Here is a 21,801-nt window from a genome sequence, read left to right as displayed (position 1 = left end):
CCTCTTTCTTTCTCCCTTTCCTATCTCTCACTCATGTCTGTCCCGTCTGTAACATCTGAAAATAAAATATAATAAATAATAAAAACAAAGATCGACCAAATGGAACAATACGGCAATGCCACGATGATCCATTTGGCAAAGTAAATCCATTGGGTATCCTTGTTGGTCTTCAGACAACAATTCTGATGGCTAAAGAACCAAATGGGACAGGCGATTAGCATTTGTCACAAAAACGTTTCATCTATGGCGCTGTTCTACTGTACCTGAGCACTCACAGTGCTTTATACAACATTCCTCATTCACCCGTTCACACAAGCACTTTTAAAAAAATGCTTTTTCTATCTAACATTCACACACATTCATACTCTGATGTATGAATTGGGATTAGTATCTCGCACAAGGATATTTGAGATGCAGAATGGAGCATCCACAGATCGAAGCAATGACCTGCATTTGGTGAACTTTTGTCTGTTTTGTTTTAAATGCCTTTGTATTTTTGTGCGAAGACCTTTGTGATGTTTGTCTTGAAAGGTGCTATATAAATAAAATTTTAGTAATGTTACTGATCTACCACCTGAGCTAAAAAAGCCAAAGAGTTGATTCTGTTCATGTGGAAGTTTTCAGTGGGAGAAACGTTTCGTCACTCATCCAAGTGACGTCTTCAGTCTGAAGAAGTAAATAAGGGGAGACAGCTGGATCAAAGAAAGGCCTTTTAAAGGAATGGTTTAATAACGTCGAACACATGCGGTGTCTGTTAGTAAAGAAAGCATTAATCAAAGCTAAAATGTCTTTGAGAAGTGTTGAACGAATGGAGTCTAGAAGGCTCATTAATGGTTTAGAGGAAGAGATCACTGAAGTTAACACAACAGAGTGAGGACACTTCTTTTTGTGATTCTAGTCTGTGGAAGGCTTTCGAACTGTGTTTATTTACACTGTCAAAACGTCCAGCCCACTGTGACCAAAATATTACAAAATTCACATACAGGAAAAACACAAACCTCATTCAAATGACTTCAACCAGGAGTCCTTAAAACAGTTCAGAAATATACTCAAACTTATGTGTGTAATACAGACATATACTCTTATATAGGACAATGACACAGATGGAATTAGATGGTGAAATATTTATTCACGGTAACTTATTACTTATTTCAAAAATAATAAAATTCTAGTAAAAAAGTAGCCAAACCACCACACTGTCCAATTGTGTCTAAATGAAAGGGAAACAAAATACCCGGACTAAAGGTGCAGTTACAGCCCGTTAAGATGCTCGACTGGCAAAGACAGACACGTTTTCATTTTTAGATTCTTTCAGTATCACAAAGTGTCACGTGGCCCTAAAGTTCCATTTACAGGTTGAAACAAACAAGTGTGTTGTGATTCCATTTATACAGAGTTAAACTGGGATATATAGCATCAGTCCAGTTCTGAAATGTTCATGTAGAGGTGACAGTCCTGTGTTATGCATTAGCTACACAGATTTGAGACACAGCGTTCGAACATCTGCAGCTGAGCACTATATAGCAGAAAAAGCTAAGCTAGTCTTATAAAAACTTCAGAAAAGCAGACATATTAAAGATAGCCAGTGCTGCACCTCAGCCTCATAGTAGATACACTTATGGTATCAATGTGAAACAAGCCATCTTCGTTCAGTCAGTCAATACTTCGTTGTCCCCAACGTCTGCCAGCCCATACTGGCAGGGTGACAATGACGCCGCGTTCACGGCTGCAACATTTTGGAAATCAAACAACAATTAGTTGGAAATTGCTGTAATCCTACTGATGCAACAGCAACACAGCAGTTAGTACATCTTTGAAAGCACACAGTCAAACATGCACACAACAGGGCCCTGTACTACGAAGCAAGTCCAGTATATCCCATCCTTTATTCTCTTACTGGAATATCTGAAATCAGGATAAAACCTCCCATCGCTGGTCAACCCGGGATTTCTCTGCACTATCACATGAAAGGGATGGTGTTGCCTGGTCAAACATGGTACGTAAACAGCCAGCAGAGCAGCAGATTTTACAGTGCTACCCCTCAGCCTCCTATGGTATTAATTTCAAAAACCTGTCGCCTCATTCTTGAGTTATCGCTTCACAAACTTGGGCCTGTCGGCAGGGTGACCACAGTCCCCATCAGTCTGATACGGCTGAGAGTTAAGAAGGAAGATAAAAATATGAGAAGTTAAACACATGCAGTAACAGAGGTGCTGTACACTGCTTTAGTATTAAAATTATATGAAGTTTAGCCGATTTGAAACCAGGAAGGAAAGCTGCCAAAACTGCTGACTGTGTAACTTATCAAACTTCTCAATATCACAGCTCTATCATTAAGACATCAGAGGATCTGATGGACTATAATGTAATGAAATGTCTGTTTGAAAGAGTTTTTATTGTATCAGCTGCAGCCTGACAGTGAATAAATACAAGAGCAGAATTCATTTGATACAAACTGAGCAAGTACAACAAGGAGCTCTGTTTTGGGACCATACACTAATCCTCACAGAACTGAAACGGTTTAATTGCAGCGAACATGTAGACTTCACACACTAAAAATAATTTAGACCCTCCCAGTATCCACACACAGAGGTCTGAGGGACCGCACAGACTGGTACGTAGGTGGTGATCTGCGATCTCTATCATAACCTCTTTTTATAAGAGGTTAGTTACCATGGGTACATGAGTGATATATACCACGTCTTACTGCACCATCTAAGTAAAGAAAATCCAGGGTTAACCCTGAGATGACCTGGATAAGACCATTTTTATCTTGACCATCCTGCTTCATAGTAGAAGCCATAGGACATGAGCTGGATGTGCCACAAGTACAAAACAGGCCCCAAAATAACCGGCAGCGTGTTTGGGGCTTGAGTCACTGGTTGAACAGCAGCGCTCGCACACATTGGCAGAAAGACATTTTTCAGAACACTATTTAACCCCCACATGGCAGAAAGTGTCATCTGTTTTTTTAAAGCACGGCATGGTCAGGGACACGAACAGGTAAGTGTGGCGTTCTAAAGTAACAGATAAACATTGGTTGGACTTTAAGCCAAAGAGTAAACGGCCGTCCACGCAGGATGTGATCACGGTGTATCGCTGTGTTGTTGAGAGTCAGCGGCCTGCAGACATTCAGGTTCTCGAGGGTTAACTCCAAACTTCATGCCACCAGCAGCCATCTTGATAGTTGTTGCCTGAAGGTCTCCGTCACTACAAATCACTTCCTATGTGGGTGCCTTTAATAACAGCTGTTTGCTATGAGACAACCAAAACACACACAGAATGCAGCAAACTTCAAACACTACTTTGAAGAGAATTCCAGGAAAACTGCTTTTTTTGGGAAACTGAGTCGCAGCAAAGACAGCAGGAGGCCAGCTTTGTTTAGGCCAAGCAGATACATCAGACAACAGTGCAGAGCAATGGACACTGTCATGACTTCATGCTAGTGAGCACACAAGCCACTAAAATGTGAAAAAGCTGAAGCGGGTTGCTTCACACCTTAATAACAGACAAATGGAGCATCAGAGCAGATATCAACAGTCGTACAGTAAGTCAATTTAAACCCTTTCCCGCTTCGGTCTGTCGAACACGACACAAATGCAGCATGCAATTCTAGTCATTTGCTTCAGCTGGATATTGCAGCACCCACAGACGCCTTCTCACAGTTTTATCCAAATCTCTGCGAGCGTGTTCAGCTGCTGATCGACGCTGACACAGTACAGATTCCCCTGTCAGCACCGCTCACTGCTCAACTCTAGGTGTGTAGTCAGGCCGTCGAGTCTGAATGATCTTTGGCCGTGGTGGGCGGGGCTTGTCATCCTGGTCGCTGTCATCGGGTGCGGAGCTGTCACCGCGTTCGTCGTCGCACACATGGACGACCACGCTGGGAGTGGTTGGTGTTGCTGTGTGAAGCTCGTACTTCCCCCCTAAGAATAAAACAAAAAAAAGTCAAATTGGAGGACGTTTCCCACAGGGCGTGCTACAATGTACCAAGTCACTGTGCAGCGATGAGGTTTCCCTCTTCAGCGATAGAGATAATGCAAAATGGAGAACAAAGCTGTCACGATCCTGACGACCTGATGATTTCAGTTTTAGATGTCAATGAGGTCTGACATCAGCTGGCAATTTCAAATGTATCAAAGAAACTATTTTAATCATTCAATTTTAGGAAACATTGCTTTTATACATCTGGAGGCAGAATCTAGATGCTTTAGCCACATCAGCCGACACCAACTCCTAACCCATACTACCTTTACTTCTTCTAACTTTGACATTGGTGGTGTGAACATAGCATCAGCATGTGGAGCTGCAACAGGTCTAAATAGTTTTAACAGTCAAATAGTCAAATTTAAAGTAATAGGGAACAGCTTTACTAAGTGACAAACGTGTTTCGGGGTGTGGCCTTCATCGGGGTCATTGAAGGCCACACGCCAAAGCGTGTTGGTCACTTAGTAAAGCCGCCCCTATCCAGTCTTTAAGTCTGACGTCATTAGCCGTTCCCGGGCCTAAACTCTGCTGCAGGTCCCAAAGTCACATGATCACTGCGGCATTACTGAGAGTTAAAAACTGTCTAAATTCTTTCATCTGTAATAAAATGATCAGCGTTGCTGCTTTACCAGGTGTAACAATTAAGTTTAACATCCAGGCATCCATGAAAACAGGATTTATTACATTTAACAGAATTAGAAGTTAACAGGAAGTTAGCTCGCTAGCTTCCACCTAAACATGATGTAGCATGTTCTGACTGAGAGATTTCTGAAAAATTCAAACGTACAGCTCTGCTACCACTTCCAACATAAATCAAGACAAAACTAAACAGCAGTGACGTTTGTAGGGTTACTGAAGTTGGGCTAGCTGCTATATAATGATGTGCTACGTGATCGCTAGCGACACAGCTATGTTAGCATAGCATAAACACGGTGAAGCTGGAGGATGAACGCTAACTTTTTTGCTACTTGATAAAAGTTAACGTGAGGGTTCCTGATGGTTAGAGACAAATGCAGTCACATAGCAGGATGCTGTAAACGGACCAAGCTTCAGTCAGGAGAACAACTGAGATTATCCATCCACAATACCAGGTTAGTCACTAATATACTGCTGCATGCGCTGGGCTGTAGTTACATCGTAAGGTTTTAAAAACAGAGCTTTAACATGATTAGCGGTAATAAAAACCGAGAGGCCGACAGTGATCACTGACTGTTTGTAAGGGCTTGTAGATTACATAGAACAAGACACAAAGCATTAAAACAAGTTAAAAACACAACAGCCTTAGTGAACACAGCAGTTTGGAAGCAGGATTCGTCACGTCATCACTTAAAGACCGGATTACTTTAAGTGTTGCTGGAGTCTTCGGGTCATCAGATCTTTGTCTTCTCCATGCACCTTGGAAGAAGGTGAAGTTGTGCCAGAAACATTTGTTGGTTTCTAATCCTCACTGCTTTTAAATGTGCTGTGTGTCTATGCTAGCAGATGTGCATGAAGTGTGGGTTTCCCATCACTTCCCTGAGCTCAGTGTCACCCATGTCTCTCGAGGAGCCATTCGCCTGTACGGCTATACAAAGCTGTGTTGCCAGACTTTCACTAACACATCATCATCATCACAACAACAACAACAACAATGGATTGTGTGACATGCACAAGACTTGTAAGCATTAATTTATAGAACCTCCCCCACATTTCATGAAAGTTTGACCTTGAAGAAGAGGTCAGAGGTCAAAAGTAACGTGATATTTAGAATCCCTAGATGTATTCAATAGAAACAAGAGCAGTAAGAAACATAATAAAGTTGTATAGTGCCATTTAAAACTGACTTTTACCTTCAGATCTTTCTATTGCCCATGAAAAAGAGGTCAGTGGTCAAATGTGACATATTTTAAATCTTTTAAATCTTATCTGCAATACCTTCTATATGTTCACAATACACTGTTTGTAATAATGATAGTTTCTAAGCCTTTTAGTCAATTATTGACCAATTATCATGAAACTGACCTTGAAGATCTCAGTGTGAATGGTTTGTATCATAATTCAGGGCTCAGCTTCCTGAGTATCTGGAATCTAGTATGCACTGTTGCTCTATTTACGTGATGTCATCTCGATCCCGGCCTGGGACATCTTTTCTCTAAGGAGATTGTTTTGTTGTACATGGTCCCTGTTAAATAAAGTGGAAATGAAAATGAAACACTGCAATGAGCACCTACCATAGCGCAGCTCCTTAAGTGCAATAGATGGTTCTTTTGTCCTTTTTAAATCTCATTTTATAGTTTTTCTCTTTATTATTTCTGTTCTTTTCAGTGCAGCAGGGACAGCACTTAATTTTGTTGTACTTGTTTCCGTGACAGTAACGACGCTCTGATCGCGGTGTTGGGTTTTCCCTCTAACCACCACACCTGTCTGCAGTTCTGCTGGCAGTCATTGCTACCTGGCTCCTGACTTTGAGTTGTAGGCGTTGATGTCAATATCAGTGTGGAGACAAGCTCACACACTTTGCACTTGTAATCAGTTGTGATGAATTTATCGAGAATTAAATGAAGGAAGACAAAAAGATTAAAAGAAGAGGAACAGCGTTTTAAATCATGTACCACTCAGCTTCGTTCCAAGCCTGTAAAGAGCCTTCAGTTTGCATTTGAGGCTGCAGGAAGTGTCGATTGTGTTTTACAAACCTGTCACACATTCACACACGGATGGAAAACACAAATCATAATGTGTTGTATACCTGGCCCCAGTTTAGAGATGGCACAAAGCAGGTCATAGTTGATGACCGGTGTGGCGTCCTGAGACTGTTCCCAGCCGACTGGAGGGGAAGCAGGAGGCGAGATCAGGAACTGCTTCTCTGGCTTGGGAGGCTCCAGCCGAGGACTCCCTATGTGCACAGACTACACAGTGCAAAGGCAGGGCAGCACTTTATAATAACCAGCAATATATCACAGGTTTACTGAGACTGTAGCATCATATAGAAAGAAATGGATTGATGATTATGTTTCTGTCACCTACCTACCCAGCTAACTAATGCACTGATATTTATACAGTGCTTCTATAGTCGTACCACTGAAGCCACACAGTCACATTAAACTGTAGATTCAGTGATTTATTGGATATTTTTTCCTGTGTATTTCACCAACTTTAACTACAGTGAGAAAATTATTTATTCAATCCTCCTCTGACTTTGTAAGTTTGCTTAAAAACAAATGAACAGTTTCTCATTTTTAGGGTAGTTTCATTCTAGTAGAAGAAGAAAAAACGTTGCAAAGGTTCTACGTTGATTTGCATGTAACTGTCATCATCCCACTGCTCCAGTGAGAGTACCACCCAAAGTCCCCACAGCAAACATGGAGGTGGAAATCCTATGCTTCTGGGATCCGCCCTACTGTGAAGTGGAACGTCTAATCACTGCCCACTGCGTCATTCACCACAGGGCATTGTGCACCGGTCGCAGCAGATGGCCCCGCCCCTCCCTGAGCCTGGTTCTGCTGGAGGTTTCTTCCTGTTAAAAGGGAGTTTTTCCTTCCCACTGTCGCCAAAGTGCTGCTCATAGGGGGTCATATGATTGTTGGGTTTTTCTCTGCATGTGTTATTGTAGGGTCGACCTTACAGTATAAAGCACCTTGAGGCGACTGTTGTTGTGATTTGGCGCTGTGTACATAAAACTGAACTGAAATGTTTATTATTTTGTAGCATTAGAAAGGATGAATTAATCAGCTAGCTGACATAAAGCAAGCTAACAACATTGTTTAGGTAGACAGAATGTAACACTTATAAACTACACTAAGTTATTCTATTCTTATATACATATACAGAGCAGCAGCTCCATTCATATTAAACTGAAGCTAACATGTCAAATTTAGTCTGGAGGATGCTGACCGGTGTCACAATAAGTGAAAGTATGCACATCTCTATAAGAGAAGAACGAACACTGCTATAACACACAAGCTAATGTTCTTCCACAATGTACAAGCTGTTTTTTAGTTATTATTTCAATTTTCATTTATTATTCCAAACTCTGGGACAACCATAGATGACATTCAGAAAGTGAATCAAGAGCTCCGCCTGGTTTAGCGCGTTGAAGGTCTGAACAAGTTACATTCATGTGTCTGATAGATCTCAGCCTACAGATATTACCTGAGCGAAGTAAAGTCTCATTTCTTTGCCGTTGAAGTCCGTCTTATGTAGTCGGAGTCTCGCCTCCGCTGCAGCCAGAGCATCTCTGAAACTGATCCTGATCCGCCGAAACGACTTGAAGTACTGGAACTGCACCTCCGAGTCGAATGAACGGAACAAGGCCTCAAAGCCAGCCTGGAAACACAGAGGAAGCAGACAGCAGGAGGAGACTGAAGTAATGACTGAGATCTCTGAACCATCTTACAGACTTCAACTCCGTTCAGCCCATTTAGCACTTTCTTCACTAAAAATATTGAGCAAGAGCCAGTTTGAAGATTCTATGAATAAAGGCACAGACATCTGATCATGCAGACACACTGAAATGATCGATATTACCTAAACGCCTACAGATTAGCACACATTAGTGCAGATGTAGGATTCATCTTTTTCTTAACACTGTTTTATTATCGAGTTGCACCAACAGCTTAAGGAAACTATGTTAAAAAGCACGGCCATGCTGCAAAATCCTCATTACTGTGTTTTACAGTCAGTCTTGGCTGTCATTACACCATCTAACAGTCGAGTTGCTGCATTACTACTGAAAGACCGTTTTTAGAGGGTAGTTGAGCTGGATGCTTGGGTTGATTCAGCTGTAAAATCACGTTTAAGCAGACCTCTCAATAGCTACATTACATGATGAACTGCACATAAAACCTATATACAGTCAACACAAAATGCAGTTGGAAGCTGCTGGTCGAGCCTGGAAGCCAGTAAAGATGTCTCAGGATGCACACAGGGTCAGCTGCAGTCAAATTCCAGGAAATCCTTTAGTGACACCGTACTGTTACCTGCACCTCAGAGTGGTGGAATAATTCCCGGCTGGTCACCGAGGCCACCAGGCAGAACCGGTTACATTTAGTGGTCTTAATGTGCATGACAGGCGACCCGCCGATCCGCAACCTTTTCCACCTGATAACTGAGTTCAGGGTGCGATGCAATGCTGTAACAGTCAATGAAGTTGAGGAAGAGGAGGGACGAGGTTGGAGGACTGTTGCTTTCCCCAGGGTGACGGACGAGCAGAGACAACGGGATGTTCCAAACAGGACCGTGGTCGGGTTCTTCCCCAGCACTGGCTTCACATGCGCAGCAGCAGTTTTTCTCCTTCGGTGCCCACAGTACATCAAGTCCACAACGTTAGAGAGGCAGTGCGGCACATTCCAAGATTATGAAACGAGAATCTAAAGTTAGAAATTGAAAACAACATCTAACATTTGCTAATCTGCGTTTTCTTCTGCTACAGCTTGTTCCTGTCTCGCTCAGCAGCAGACTGAAAACTCAAGGAATTTTCCAGAGATTTAGGTGTGGAGAGCTGAAAATGTCACTCACACTTTAATCTCTCTCTCTCTCCCAGATCCAAAGCCACTTAAATGAGGCCCTGCCAGCCTATGACGCATTAGCCACAGTCCCCTCCTCTCTTTTTCCTGGTCTCATTCACTGCAGGCCAATCATCGGTGGAAGGAGGAGGGAAATCTATTTTCTTCTCTCTTCCTATTCCTCCACTGACAGATACAACACTGACTAATCATACATACATAATGAAGGGCAGTGACTGCGTCTGTGCGAGAGAGTGGGAGACAGAGCTGACATCACTGCCTCCTGATGCTGTTTCTTAGTGGAAACTATGACAGGGAGCCTCACTTTGGATTCCACACGCAGAACAAAAACATACATTCATATCTTTTCTTTGTATATATGACTGAAAGACAGAGAAATGACACAGGTAGCTGGGAGACTGACGCCCAAAGTAAAAAATAAAAGGGGTGAAGGAAGAGTAGAAAGACAGGACAAGTGAGAAGCATGAAGGGATCCAGAGGCAGGTTGATAACATGCTTCTGTGAGGCATTAATAGCAGAGAGCTTAAAGCTTCACACAATGACAGACAACACTGTGACTGCTCATACAGTCAACATCATCATCTTTATTGATAAAGCACTTTAAAACAACCAAAGTGCCGTACACTGGAACTGAATAATACAGTTACATAAGATATCAATTAAAGCCAAATAAAAGAAAAAGTATAATCTTTAATTAGTTAGATATTAACTAATTTAATTACAAGAAGAACTACGTCTCTCTGAGGCCGAAAGCCAAAGACTAAACATGACGGCTGACATATACAACATACATGACTTTTCATTTCATTGAGGGGGAAAAAAGTCACAATATTTACAAAGATCACCAAGAAGCACTTAGAGTGCAGATGTCTGCTAAATCAAATGACTGACCTTGAAGGAGAGGTCAGAGGTCGATGTTTTGAACAATGACCTTGGAGACTTTGGTAGATCTGAGCCAAATTTGAATGGATTGTTAAGACTCTGAAAAATCAAGTTTACAGACACCATGAAGCTACCAGCAGATTACTCCAACCTGGAAGTTCCAAGCTGAGTAAGCACACGTTTCATTTACGCTGTACAAAGCTAGTAACACACTGATAATATTCACGGGGAACTCAGTGGGACTGTAAAAACAACACTGGACGCCAACTGAATGTTCTTGCTGCTGTTAGACCTCAATCCCCTGATCATCACCGACATCTGTCACACATCTGTCACACTTGGGGTGGCTGCAGCTAGGTAGAGCAGGTCATCTACTGATCGGGCGGTTGGTGGTTCAATCCCTGGCTCCTCCAGTCTGCATGCCAAATATCCTTGAGCAAGACACTAACCCCAAGTTGTTCTCCGGTGCATCAGAGTATGAAAGTGTGTCAAGCTTAATTAGGTTACTTGGGTAAGTCTAAATTGCCCATAGGTGTGAACCTGAGTGTGAATGGTTGTCTGTTAGCCCTGCGACAGCCTGGAGACCTGTCCAGGGTGGACCCTGCCTCCTGCCCTATGGTAGCTGGGAAAGGCTCTAGCTGCCCTGCGACCCCGACAGAATGGATGGATGTTGTATAAAGCACTTTGAGAGTAGAAAAGCACTATAAGAATCAGTCCATTTACCATTTAACAGTGGACATGGCTACAAATTTTGCAGTGGAGCAACCATCAGCCAACTACTGTACATGGGTGACAAGCTATAAGCCAGGACACAGACTCACTGATCCACATCACCAGGATGTACAGTGAAGGCATCAGGATGTTATTCAGACTGGATAAGTACAGTCGAATGGCTGCAAAGACAGGCAAGCTCATCCGCACTGAAGGGGTGGAGGAACAACAGCAGATGTAGTACAAAAGCTACACGTACCTGGATATCCCACAGGCCAGTGGGAACATGATGACTATGCACAAAGGTCAGCCACAGTCAGGTACAGCCAGAAGGAAAAGCAGGTGCTGACAAGCCAGCTGAATGGTACGAATAAGCTCCAAGCTGTAAATGCATATGTCCAGTGTAGACGGTCAGAAAACGACTACAAGAAGACAGGACCAACTTCACCCCCGATCAGACCTGCACACTGTTAGACCTCTGCCTCACCACCACATACTTCAAATACAACGAAGGCTTTTACAGACAAAAACATGGCTGTGCCATGGACTCCCCCGTGTCACCTATTGTAGCCAACCTTTACATGGAGGAAGTGGAAAGGAAGGCTCTTGACTCTTTCAAAGGAAGAGTACCCAGCCACTGGTACAGATATGTGGACGACACCTGGGTCAAAATCAAGACACAAGAAGTGGAATCCTTCACTGCGCACATTAACGCTGTGGATAAAAACATCAAGTTCACCAGGGAAGACACAAAGGACAACTGTTTGCCTTTCCTGGACTGCGCCGTGCACATTGAAGAGAACGGCAACCTCAACATCGAAGTTTACCGGAAGCCCACACACACGGACCAGTACCTCCTCTTTGACTCCCATCACCCTCTGAACACAAACTTGGAGTAATCAGGACCCTACACCACCGGGCAGAACATGTTCCCTCTAAGCCTGAAGGGAAAAAGAAGGAACACACACATGTAAAGGAAGCACTCAAAACGTGTGGTTATCTTAGGGCTGTGCGATATGACCAAAACCTCATGTCCCGATATCAGACATCTATCGTCCGATAACGATATAAATCACAGAAATGTAACATTTTTGTAAATTCTGTGAATCTCGAGCAGCTCGACTTGCGTGAAGTGTTTCCTGCTGCGCGTCGTGTAGCTGGAGTCGAGTGTTTTAACTGATGCATGAAACGATACATTTTTAGACATAAGTTGTAACGGCGCCGTTTTCTTTGTGAGTATTTATTACACGGCGTGCTGCGGGGAAAAGCCTGTTCTAACGTTTGAGTCTAAGCTTTATTTTTTAGCACCTGGCGGCTCTTTTTTACTTCTCATCTGTCAATAATCTGCTCTGTCACGTGATTCAGTTTATTTTGAAAAGTCTCAACAGGATCTTGAGCTTTATTGTGAAAGATTTATGTGGAACATAAACAAGCGGACACGCGATGGTTTTACCGTCGTTGTTGCTAACGACGACGCATAAAAACAGGTGCTTGTCCGTCTGTAGTGTGGTTATATTAAATATAAGAGAAAGAGAGAACTTTAAGAAATTAATATAGCCCCTACAGTGACCATCAGAACCATGAACAAATATTGCCGTAAACAGTTTATTTTGCGACACCACGAAACAAACGATAGCGTAAAATGAAACGATGGACGTTTTTATATCATCATCCGATATATACGGTTATATCGAACAGCCCTAGGTTATCCTAACTGGGCGTTCTTAAAGTCAGCAAAGAGGCAGAGAAAAGAAGATCAGACACCAGCGAGGGAGGATAAGAAGGACAGATGCAACAACATTGTCATCCCCTATGTAGCCGGTGTATCAGAGAAACTCAGGAGGGTTTTCTCCAAGCACGACATCCCGGTGCATTTCAGACCCAGCAACACGCTCAGACAAAAACTGGTTCATCACAAAGACAAAACGCCAAAACACAGACTTAACAATGTGGTGTATGCTGTACAGTGCAGCGAGGAATGCCCAGACCTCTACATTGGAGAGACCAAACAGCCACTTCACAAGCGCATGGCACAACACAGAAGAGCCACCTCCACAGGACAAGGCTCAGCAGTCCATCTGCATCTAAAGGTCACAGGTCACTCTTTGAGGATGCCAATGTTCACATTTTGGACAGAGAGGACAGATGGTTTGAAAGAGGAGTGAAAGAAGCTTCTATGTCCACTGTGAGCGACCATCTTTGAACAGAGGCGGTGGTTTACGACACCAACTCTCTGCCATCTATAATCCAGTTTTGAGATCCCTCCCCAGACGCCTTAACGCCCACTCACATCCTGGGCCATCTGACCTCAGGAATTCGCATGATAAGGTGGGGCCAGGTTTCACAATGAACTCACCCGAAACTCTGGCTGATTGGGACCCACACCCAGTTTCCCACCTTGGCTCAGGCGATTAGAGGATCATCAGGGGTCCTTTTGTCCCTCTGTGGGGGGAAACTCCCACTAGGTTTATATCTGGGACTCTCCACCATTTGACCTTAGAACTGAAGAAACTTCTCAGATGAGAGGTGAAACGTCTTCAAGCAACTTAAAGAAGTCCAGACGCTTTTCTTTGCAAGCTGCTTTGACTACGAGGACCTGGATGACTGAGAACCTTCACAGATACATGTCCTGTAACAATAAGCAGGCACAGAAAGAAACAGGGAAAACCCTCCACCCAAAGTCCATGACCACGACACTCTATGTCCCTATAAAAGAGGGAGGACAAGGATTAGCGAGTGTCAGAGCCACAATCCAGGACCTCAGCCCCAAACTATGCAAACCTGCCCCGGAGACTATCCAACACATCGCAGCAGGATGTAAGATGCAAGCTGTGACAGTGTTCACTGAGAGGCACGACCAAGTAGCTTAACTGATGTACAGGATCATCTGTGTGGCACGTGGACAACACAGTCCCAAGTCCTGGTGGGAGCCATCATCAAACGCTGTTGAGAACAATGAGGCTAAGGTCCTGTGGGACTCCAGATAAGCAGCTGTTGGACAACCAACCAGACACAGTGGTGGGCAGAAAACCATAGCTGTGATAGATCCTGTCCTAGCTTAGAACATCAGGAAGAACGAGCACGGGGAAATCGAGAGGTACCAGGGCTGAGGGAACAACTGAAGCAGATGTAGAAAGGTCTCTGAGGAGCTCTGATAATGGCTCTGCGTCAGTGCTCCCCATCCAACCGGTAGGAGCTTCAGAGGTGCTAGAAAGCAGAATGGGAGACACTGTCCAAAAACAGGTGCCAAGCTTTCAGCATCATACTCAGAAAGACCAAAGGCTTCAGCAACGTATTGTGCAAAGGCTGTGAATTCTTATATACATGCTAGAGCAGGGCGATGACCAAAAATATTTATCACGATATACATTTGAAAATTTACAATAACGATATAACTGACGATATAAGTGACACTACACAAAATACTTTACAACTCCACAACTTTATTAGTGCAAAAAACCCATCAATGTATTTTCACTTTGTCAAGAGATTTTTGTTTTTATATAATTTGATCAGCTTCATGAAATGTGTTTTTCTGTTTTTTAAGCAATCTACATGTCTATGATTTTTCACCTTATAACTTTGTGATGAACTTATTCAGCTACTAAATCACTTCCTGTTTTTAGAGAACAGATGTAGAAAAGGGAAATAACCCGTTGCTTTGGGTCTGTGCAAACAAGCAGCTGTTTTTTATCTGCATTAAAGTTATATAAAAATATATCAGTGCAAATTCTTTGCTGACAGTTTAACCAAAAGGCATTTCCAGTGGAAACTGGCCGACATATCCTCAGCATAACCATGTATAATATCCACACTGTGTGTGTGTGAGAGACAGAAATGTGCAAACACAGTGCTGTAATATTAGTGAGCCTCCTGACAGTCTGCTGATGCTCAGTGTCCATCGAGTGTTGTGTATTGATGTTAAGCAACACTACAGAAACTACAGACATACTTGCACTAATCACCTGCAGGTCTCAGCCTCACCCTGCTGCAGCCACTGTGTGTGCAAGCCCAGCCCTGCATTTTTTCCATCCCACTGTTTTTGTTTCATCTACACATTTGTTTCCATTGCCTCACCAGGCAGACACAAAACAAGCACACATTTTTATGGCACCGTGCTCTCCTTTCTAGCACAGAAATAAAACTTGCACAGCTCAGCAAACATTAGTATTTAAGTTCATACTGGGGTACAGTGATCATGTGGAGACAGGCCTCTACTGCCCTCCTGAGGCCAGTAGGTGCATAGCAAAACTATAACAGAAAATTTGGAAAATCATCATTTTGCTGATAATACTGACAAACCTTCAGGTCTTAGAGAAAAATGAAGTTAGTGTCCAGCTAACTAGGTTAGTAGAACCAAGAAAGTTTAGAAAACTCTAGCAGAACCTGACTGTGTCCACTAGTTAAAAACATTTGTTTGTTAAAAAGAGTTTTCAGTGTTTTGCACACCTTTGCAGGGCTGTGCAATATGACCAAAATCTCCTCAATCAAAATTTATTTATATAGCACATATTAAAACAACAGTGTTGATCATAGTGCTTCACAGTCAATAAAAACATGAGACAGTTAAAACAAACAATAAAAGAGGACAACAAACAATAGGTAACAACGCAACAAGCTAAAAACAGCCAACTAGACAGAATCAAATGCCAAAGTAAAAAAATAAGTTTTAAGACGTAATTTAAAAGACTGGATAGACTCGGCAGTGCGAATATGAACGGGGAGGTTATTCCAGAGTCTGGGTGCCACGATCTTATCCTGATATAAGACATTTATCGTCCCGACAACGATATATATCACAAAAATTTAACATTTTCAGCTAATTCTGTGAATCTCGGGCAGCTCGACTTGCGTGAAGTGTTTTCAGCTGGGTGTTGTGTACCTGGAGTCCAGTATTAGATAAGTTGAAACAGGCGCATTTTTCTTTGTGAATATTTATTACACAGCATGCTGCGGGGAAAAGCCTGCTCTAAGGTTTATTTTTTAGCACCTGGCGGCTCCTTTTGGCCTCTCATTCATAAACACTCTGCATACTATTTCACATGATTCAGTTTATTTTGAAAAATCTCAACAGGCTCTTCAGCTTTATTGTGAAAGGTTTATGTGGAAATTAAACAAGCGGACGGCGGAGCCAGACGATCGTTGTTGCTAGCGATAACGCATAAAAACAGTCGCTTGTCTGTCCGTAGTGTGGTTATATTAAATATAAGAGAATGAGAGAACTTTAAGCAGTTGTACAGTGACCATCAAAACCATGAAAAATATTGCCGTAAACACTTTCATTTGCGACACCACAAATGGTAAAAATGGTAAATGGCCTGTACTTGTATAGCGCTTTTTCTAGTCCCTAAGGACCCCAAAGCGCTTTACACAATCATCCACACATTCACACACTGGTGATGGCAGCTACATTGTAGCCACAGCCACCCTGGGGCGCACTGACAGAGGCGAGGCTGAAGTGTGAAGTGAAGTGTCTTGCCCAAGGACACAACGACCGAGACTGTCGGAGCCGGGGCTCAAACCGGCAACCTTCCGATTACAAGACAAACTCCCAACTCTTGAGCCACGATCGCCCCACAAAACAAACGATAGATAGCGTAATATGAAACGATAGACGTTTTCATATCGTGAGCTGATATATATCGTTATACCGAACAGCCCTACACCTTTGGCTAAAATATATAAGAGGCTCTATTAAAAAACTGCTTCCTTGGTAAAACCTTCACAAACTCTGTTTGAGCCAATCTGCATTTTTCTGACGTGCATTTTAAAGATATTCAACTTGTTTCCAGTTTTTAAGCTTTTAAAACTCAATCACAGTATGTTATTTCTTCCTGCTGCTTCCTGCATCATTTATTTGTAGGCCAGAACTGCATGCAACTATGCTTTTTGCCATTTTACAAATTTAATAGTGCACTCTTAAAATACTTCCATGAAATACACATTGAACATGACCAACATCAGTATCACTATTAACAGCTGTGACTTATAGGTGAAAGGTTCCATTCATAGCAGCAATTTGGACATGCAAATATGTTTTTAGAAGGTAGAACAATGCAATGAACTTAGAATCTTTGTTTTAGGACTTCTTCAAATCCCAGTTCCAGTGTCAAGTCTTCATGGATCGGATTGTTTGTCCAGCACATCCCACTGATGTTGGACTGAGATCTGGAGAATTTGGAGGAACACTTAACACCTCAAACTCCTTGTTATGCTACTCAAACCATCACTGAACCTTGTTTGGCCCTTTATGGCAGGGAGCATTAACCCACTGAAAGACACTGCAGTCATCAGAGCACACAGTTTCCATGAAATGGTGCACATTTGTCTGCAACCATGCTTAGGTAGGTGTTACGTGTCCAAGTAGCATCAACATGGATGAGAGGAACCAAGGTTTCCTAGCAGAACATTGCCCAAATTGTGATTGAATATGAACCTGAGTGCGATTCCATTCTTAATCCATAGTGTTTAATATGAGGTTGGCCCACGCGGTGCAGGTATAACATCTTCAAGTCTAGAACCCGTGGATATCACCAAACGCTGTTCTTCCTCCTTTAAAACGCTCTGCTAGGTCCTTACTGCTGTCAGCGACTCTTCGTTTTTTGGGTGTTTCTGCATTCATTTTTGTATCTAATAGCTGAAACGTGTGCTCCATTGGGTTGAGCTTCTTGTCTTTGAAGAATACCCTAATTCTTTAGGTGGGGTGGTAGCGCAGATCACCTACTGATCGGAAAGTTGATGGTTTGACCACTGTGTGCTCAAGTCTGCATGCCAAATATCCTTGGGCAAGATACTAACCCTGAATAGCTACGTGATGCAGTGTGGACGCACATGAATGTTAGATAGGAAGCACTTACGGACAAAGCATAGAAAGACATGATTGAGGCAAGTTGTGTAAAGCGCTGTATAAGAACCAGTGCAGAGAAACTTTAGGGCTGCTTTTGCAGTATCTTTTGATCTTCGACATATTTTGTCACATTTCTCTTGTTCCTGGTGAACTCCACAATGGGATTAGGGTGTCGCTCCCCTCCCTGTTCAGCCTGACGCAGTATATACCACAGTAGAAACAAAACTACAAAAGCAGCCTAGGTAGTGTTTGCCCTAGAAACATATTCAAATCCATTTAATGCTTCGTCTCCCCAAAATATGAAATGTACATGCATGCAGTAAGCTGCAGTAACACCAGAGATATGTTTTATTTCAAGGCAAGTGTTTAAACAGACGTTATTAACACATTTGCATGTACATACATATTAGCTGCCTAGCTTAATCTTTTCTAAGGAATATGAACCCTAGAATGCTCTTCATACTTGCTCACTACTGACTTCCTGGCTTTAAATATATTATCTCCCCCTGCTGGTAATGCAATTATTGCATGCAGTAATGCAACTTCTGCATGCATGTCTATTTCACGTTTTGGAGAGGCAAAGCATGAAATGTAGAGAATATGAGTTTTGAAAAAGTGAATGACTTCTTTACATTACATTAACAACAGCATGATGGAGAGAGGGCATGACGAGCTGACCAAAGTACAGGCTCAGCAGCACTTTCAGATTAGCATCTATAAGAATGTCTGAATAGAATAAGTTTAATCAGCGCTATATCAAATTTCAGTGCTATATAAAACATATGAAGTCCTATATAAGAAGTCATTTTATTAAAAATGGCTAGAATGCTTAAAACCCCTAAAACCTAACGGTATAAGCTCAGATTAGGGGCCTGTTGGAGGTATTTTCCCGCTTTGTAGTGATCAGTGTTGAGGTCACAACCAAGGCCAAGTGGGACTACCAGGACAAAGTCCACAGGAGTCCACTTACCGCTCTTCTGCGCTCCTCTGACCCCAAGCGATTACGACTACGCTGTATCACTGACTAATAAAAGAAAAACCAGGTCAGTGTTCAGTCCGTCACATCTCTCCCAGACAAGCTAAACACCCTCTATGCTCACTCAAACACAGTTTCATGTCCTCCAGTGGGGAGTGAGGCTGCCACAATGGCCTTCAAAAAGGTCAAGCTATATAAAGCTCCAGGACCAGAAAGCATTCCTGGTCATGTTCTCAGAGCACGTGTGACCAGCTGGCAAAGGTGATTGCCAATATCTTCAACATCTCCCTTCAGGGCGTCCACCACCATTCCCATCGCCAAGAAACAAGTGGTCTGTCTAAATGACTACTGCCCTGTTGCACTAACATCAGTCATCACAAAGCCAGCAGACAGTCAGACTACACATCCAGTCTACCTCCCTTACACGCTGGTCCAATTAGCCTACAGAAGAAACCGAGCCACAGACGTTGCCATTGCATTGGCCACACACACACTGCCCTGCCCACCTGGAAAAAGGGAACATATATGTGTGAAAGCCCTTAGCTGACTACAGCTCAGCACTCAACATGACAGTGAGAGTTGGAAAACACACTTCCTCCTCGCTCATCACAAACACGGTACAGTACAGATGATATGACCATCACGGGCGACGATGACACAGTCTACAGAGTGGACATGAAGGGACCAAACAACTGGTGCTAGGACAACAACCTCTCTCAACATCAGCGAAACAAAGGAGGCGACAGTGGACTACAGGAAACAACAAAAACGAGTTGACCTTGGTGGCTGTCAGCCAAATCTGATTGGACTGGTAACATAACCCCGCACTACACTACTTCAGTTTTATCAGAATTCATTCAAAACTTTTGAGCTGTCACGTATAAGACAAAAGAAAGAAAGAAAGAAAAAGAAACGGATGTCGTGTGAGGAAATGCCACAAACAAGTCACGTAGGTTCATCTCGAGTTCAGCCACTATCAAACTGAAGCCACCGGTTATTGTTTACGAACCGTTGTTGAAAACGTTATGCTTAAGCTAGTTACCGTGAGGATGTCTCATTACTGAAATCACAATAGCAACTAATTAGATGAGCATCAAACATCAAAAGAGAAGTTTTTGATGTTTGTGTTGTTACTCAACTGAGTCTCTCACCAGCTGCTGCACATTGCTGCACATTGCTGCACCCAGCATCCACAGGAGAAACTGCTCCAAAGGTGAAAGTGACGTAACTGCACAAATTATTAGTATCACACAGTCCTGGCTTCACCGGCACAAATCTGTTTTTCCACACAGCACATGTCCACTGGGACTGAATACTCCCTGCCTGCCTCAGAATGATTCTGCTGGTTTTATTTTCATCAAATATTAATGCAGTGACATTTCTGATTTACAGGATGGGGAGTCCACGAAAATGCTCACCGATTTGGGATTCGCCTTGGTGACAGAACCACCTGTTAACCTGCTCACCTCCTTCCCCCAAGAAGCTGCAGGAGATGTAGGAGACCATCCATTATGCATTTCATTTCAGCCATGTTCCCCTGTGTGACATCAACGAACACCCTGACTATTCGGTTTAATCCAGGAGCATTTTGGGTCTGAACCCAACTGGACCTTCTTTTCTGATTAAAGCTAGCAAACAGACTCCAAACCAGAGGAAAGTCGAACCTCAGGAATGAACTAAAGAAATTCCAAAGTCCCAGAGACGGTTTCCAGCAGAATCAGTTTGGGGCGTGACTATAGCTACTACTATACTAGTCTTTAATGGAGCTAATTCATTGATTTTCATGGATGGATGCCAGTAATCCCCCTGCCACCAGATGGAGCGATGAAACCACATAAACCTGTGGCTCTCCTGCACACACATCTTTCTCATTTAAGGCTACTGTGCTCCATAGATACACGTTTATTCCTGTCATACTATCAGATAATTTCATATTTTGGTTTAAAAACAAAGAACAGTCTCTAATGAACTACACAAAAGCGCCAAAGCTATTGGTTCATGTTTCACGTTCATATGTAAGCACTGTTTAGCTGCGCCGCACACAGGCCAGTGCCTGACAGCTTACCTTAAGCCTTTCCTCGTTGAATAAATCCTCCGCCACTTTGCAGGCCACCAGGGCGTCCGGTAAATCCGTGAACTGAACATCTACCGGGGCCGCCTCCTCCTCGCCGCCATTATCCGCCTGCTGCATCACCCAAATATCTGGAAACATCGACAGCCTTCCGTCAGCACCGACACATACTGCTTACTGCCTGACTCTACACCTACCAACACCTTTGATATGCCGCGTATCAAAACCAGGACATGAAGCTATTTTTGTGGATAAACATATTATTATGACAAAGGCGTCGCTGCGCTGTTTACCCGCCGGTGTTAGCAGCGATGTCCTTTCTGTGTGTGCCTTCAGGCGGCCGCTGGCTCCTCACTGTGCTCTCAAACCCGAGCTACTGTCTGACATCAGCTGCACTTACAGCTACCTGTAGCTACACGGAACAGCGGAAGCACTTCCGGGTTTTCTTCTTCGCCGGGCCTTCGCGGCAGTTTACATCCGTTCACGGTGCGTTACTGCCGTCTCACGTTCCTCAGCGGTCCGATGACTTACCTCCACACAGGGGCTGTATCCCAGTTCAGGGTCTGCAGCCTTTTTTTTTAAACTTTATTTATCACATTTTAGACATACAGTTAACTCATTCACTGCCAGCCATTGGCAGTGAATGAGTTAAACCCATTGACTCATTCACTGCAATTGACGGCTATAGCAGTGAATGAGTTAAGTAAAACAGGAATCACATAAAAGATGACATTGTGGTGTTACAGTGAGGAACAACGAGAGTGACAGGGACAGTGAAACAAAAGTGAGTAGAAAAATAAAATAAACTAGAAAAATTTGCATTTCC

At 43.0% G+C, this 21,801-nt stretch overlaps 1 protein-coding gene across 1 annotated transcript; it reads right to left on the bottom strand.

Moving 5' to 3' along the window:
- Nucleotides 1-785: 785 nt before the first annotated feature.
- Nucleotides 786-21,426, bottom strand: rcan1b (regulator of calcineurin 1b). The gene is made up of 5 exons (XM_080877541.1): nt 21,269-21,426; nt 20,970-21,106; nt 8,116-8,289; nt 6,713-6,872; nt 786-3,926 (listed from the first exon to the last, which is right to left on the bottom strand). Exons 2-5 carry the CDS (start codon nt 21,093-21,095, stop codon nt 3,742-3,744), a joined length of 645 nt encoding a protein of 214 aa, XP_080733667.1. The 5' UTR covers nt 21,096-21,106; nt 21,269-21,426; the 3' UTR covers nt 786-3,741.
- Nucleotides 21,427-21,801: the final 375 nt, after the last annotated feature.

This window comes from Rhamphochromis sp. 'chilingali' (assembly GCF_963969265.1).
Source record: "Rhamphochromis sp. 'chilingali' genome assembly, chromosome: 3".
Classification (NCBI taxonomy): domain Eukaryota; kingdom Metazoa; phylum Chordata; class Actinopteri; order Cichliformes; family Cichlidae; genus Rhamphochromis; species Rhamphochromis sp. 'chilingali'.
This window is presented reverse-complemented; position numbering and strand designations above follow the sequence as displayed.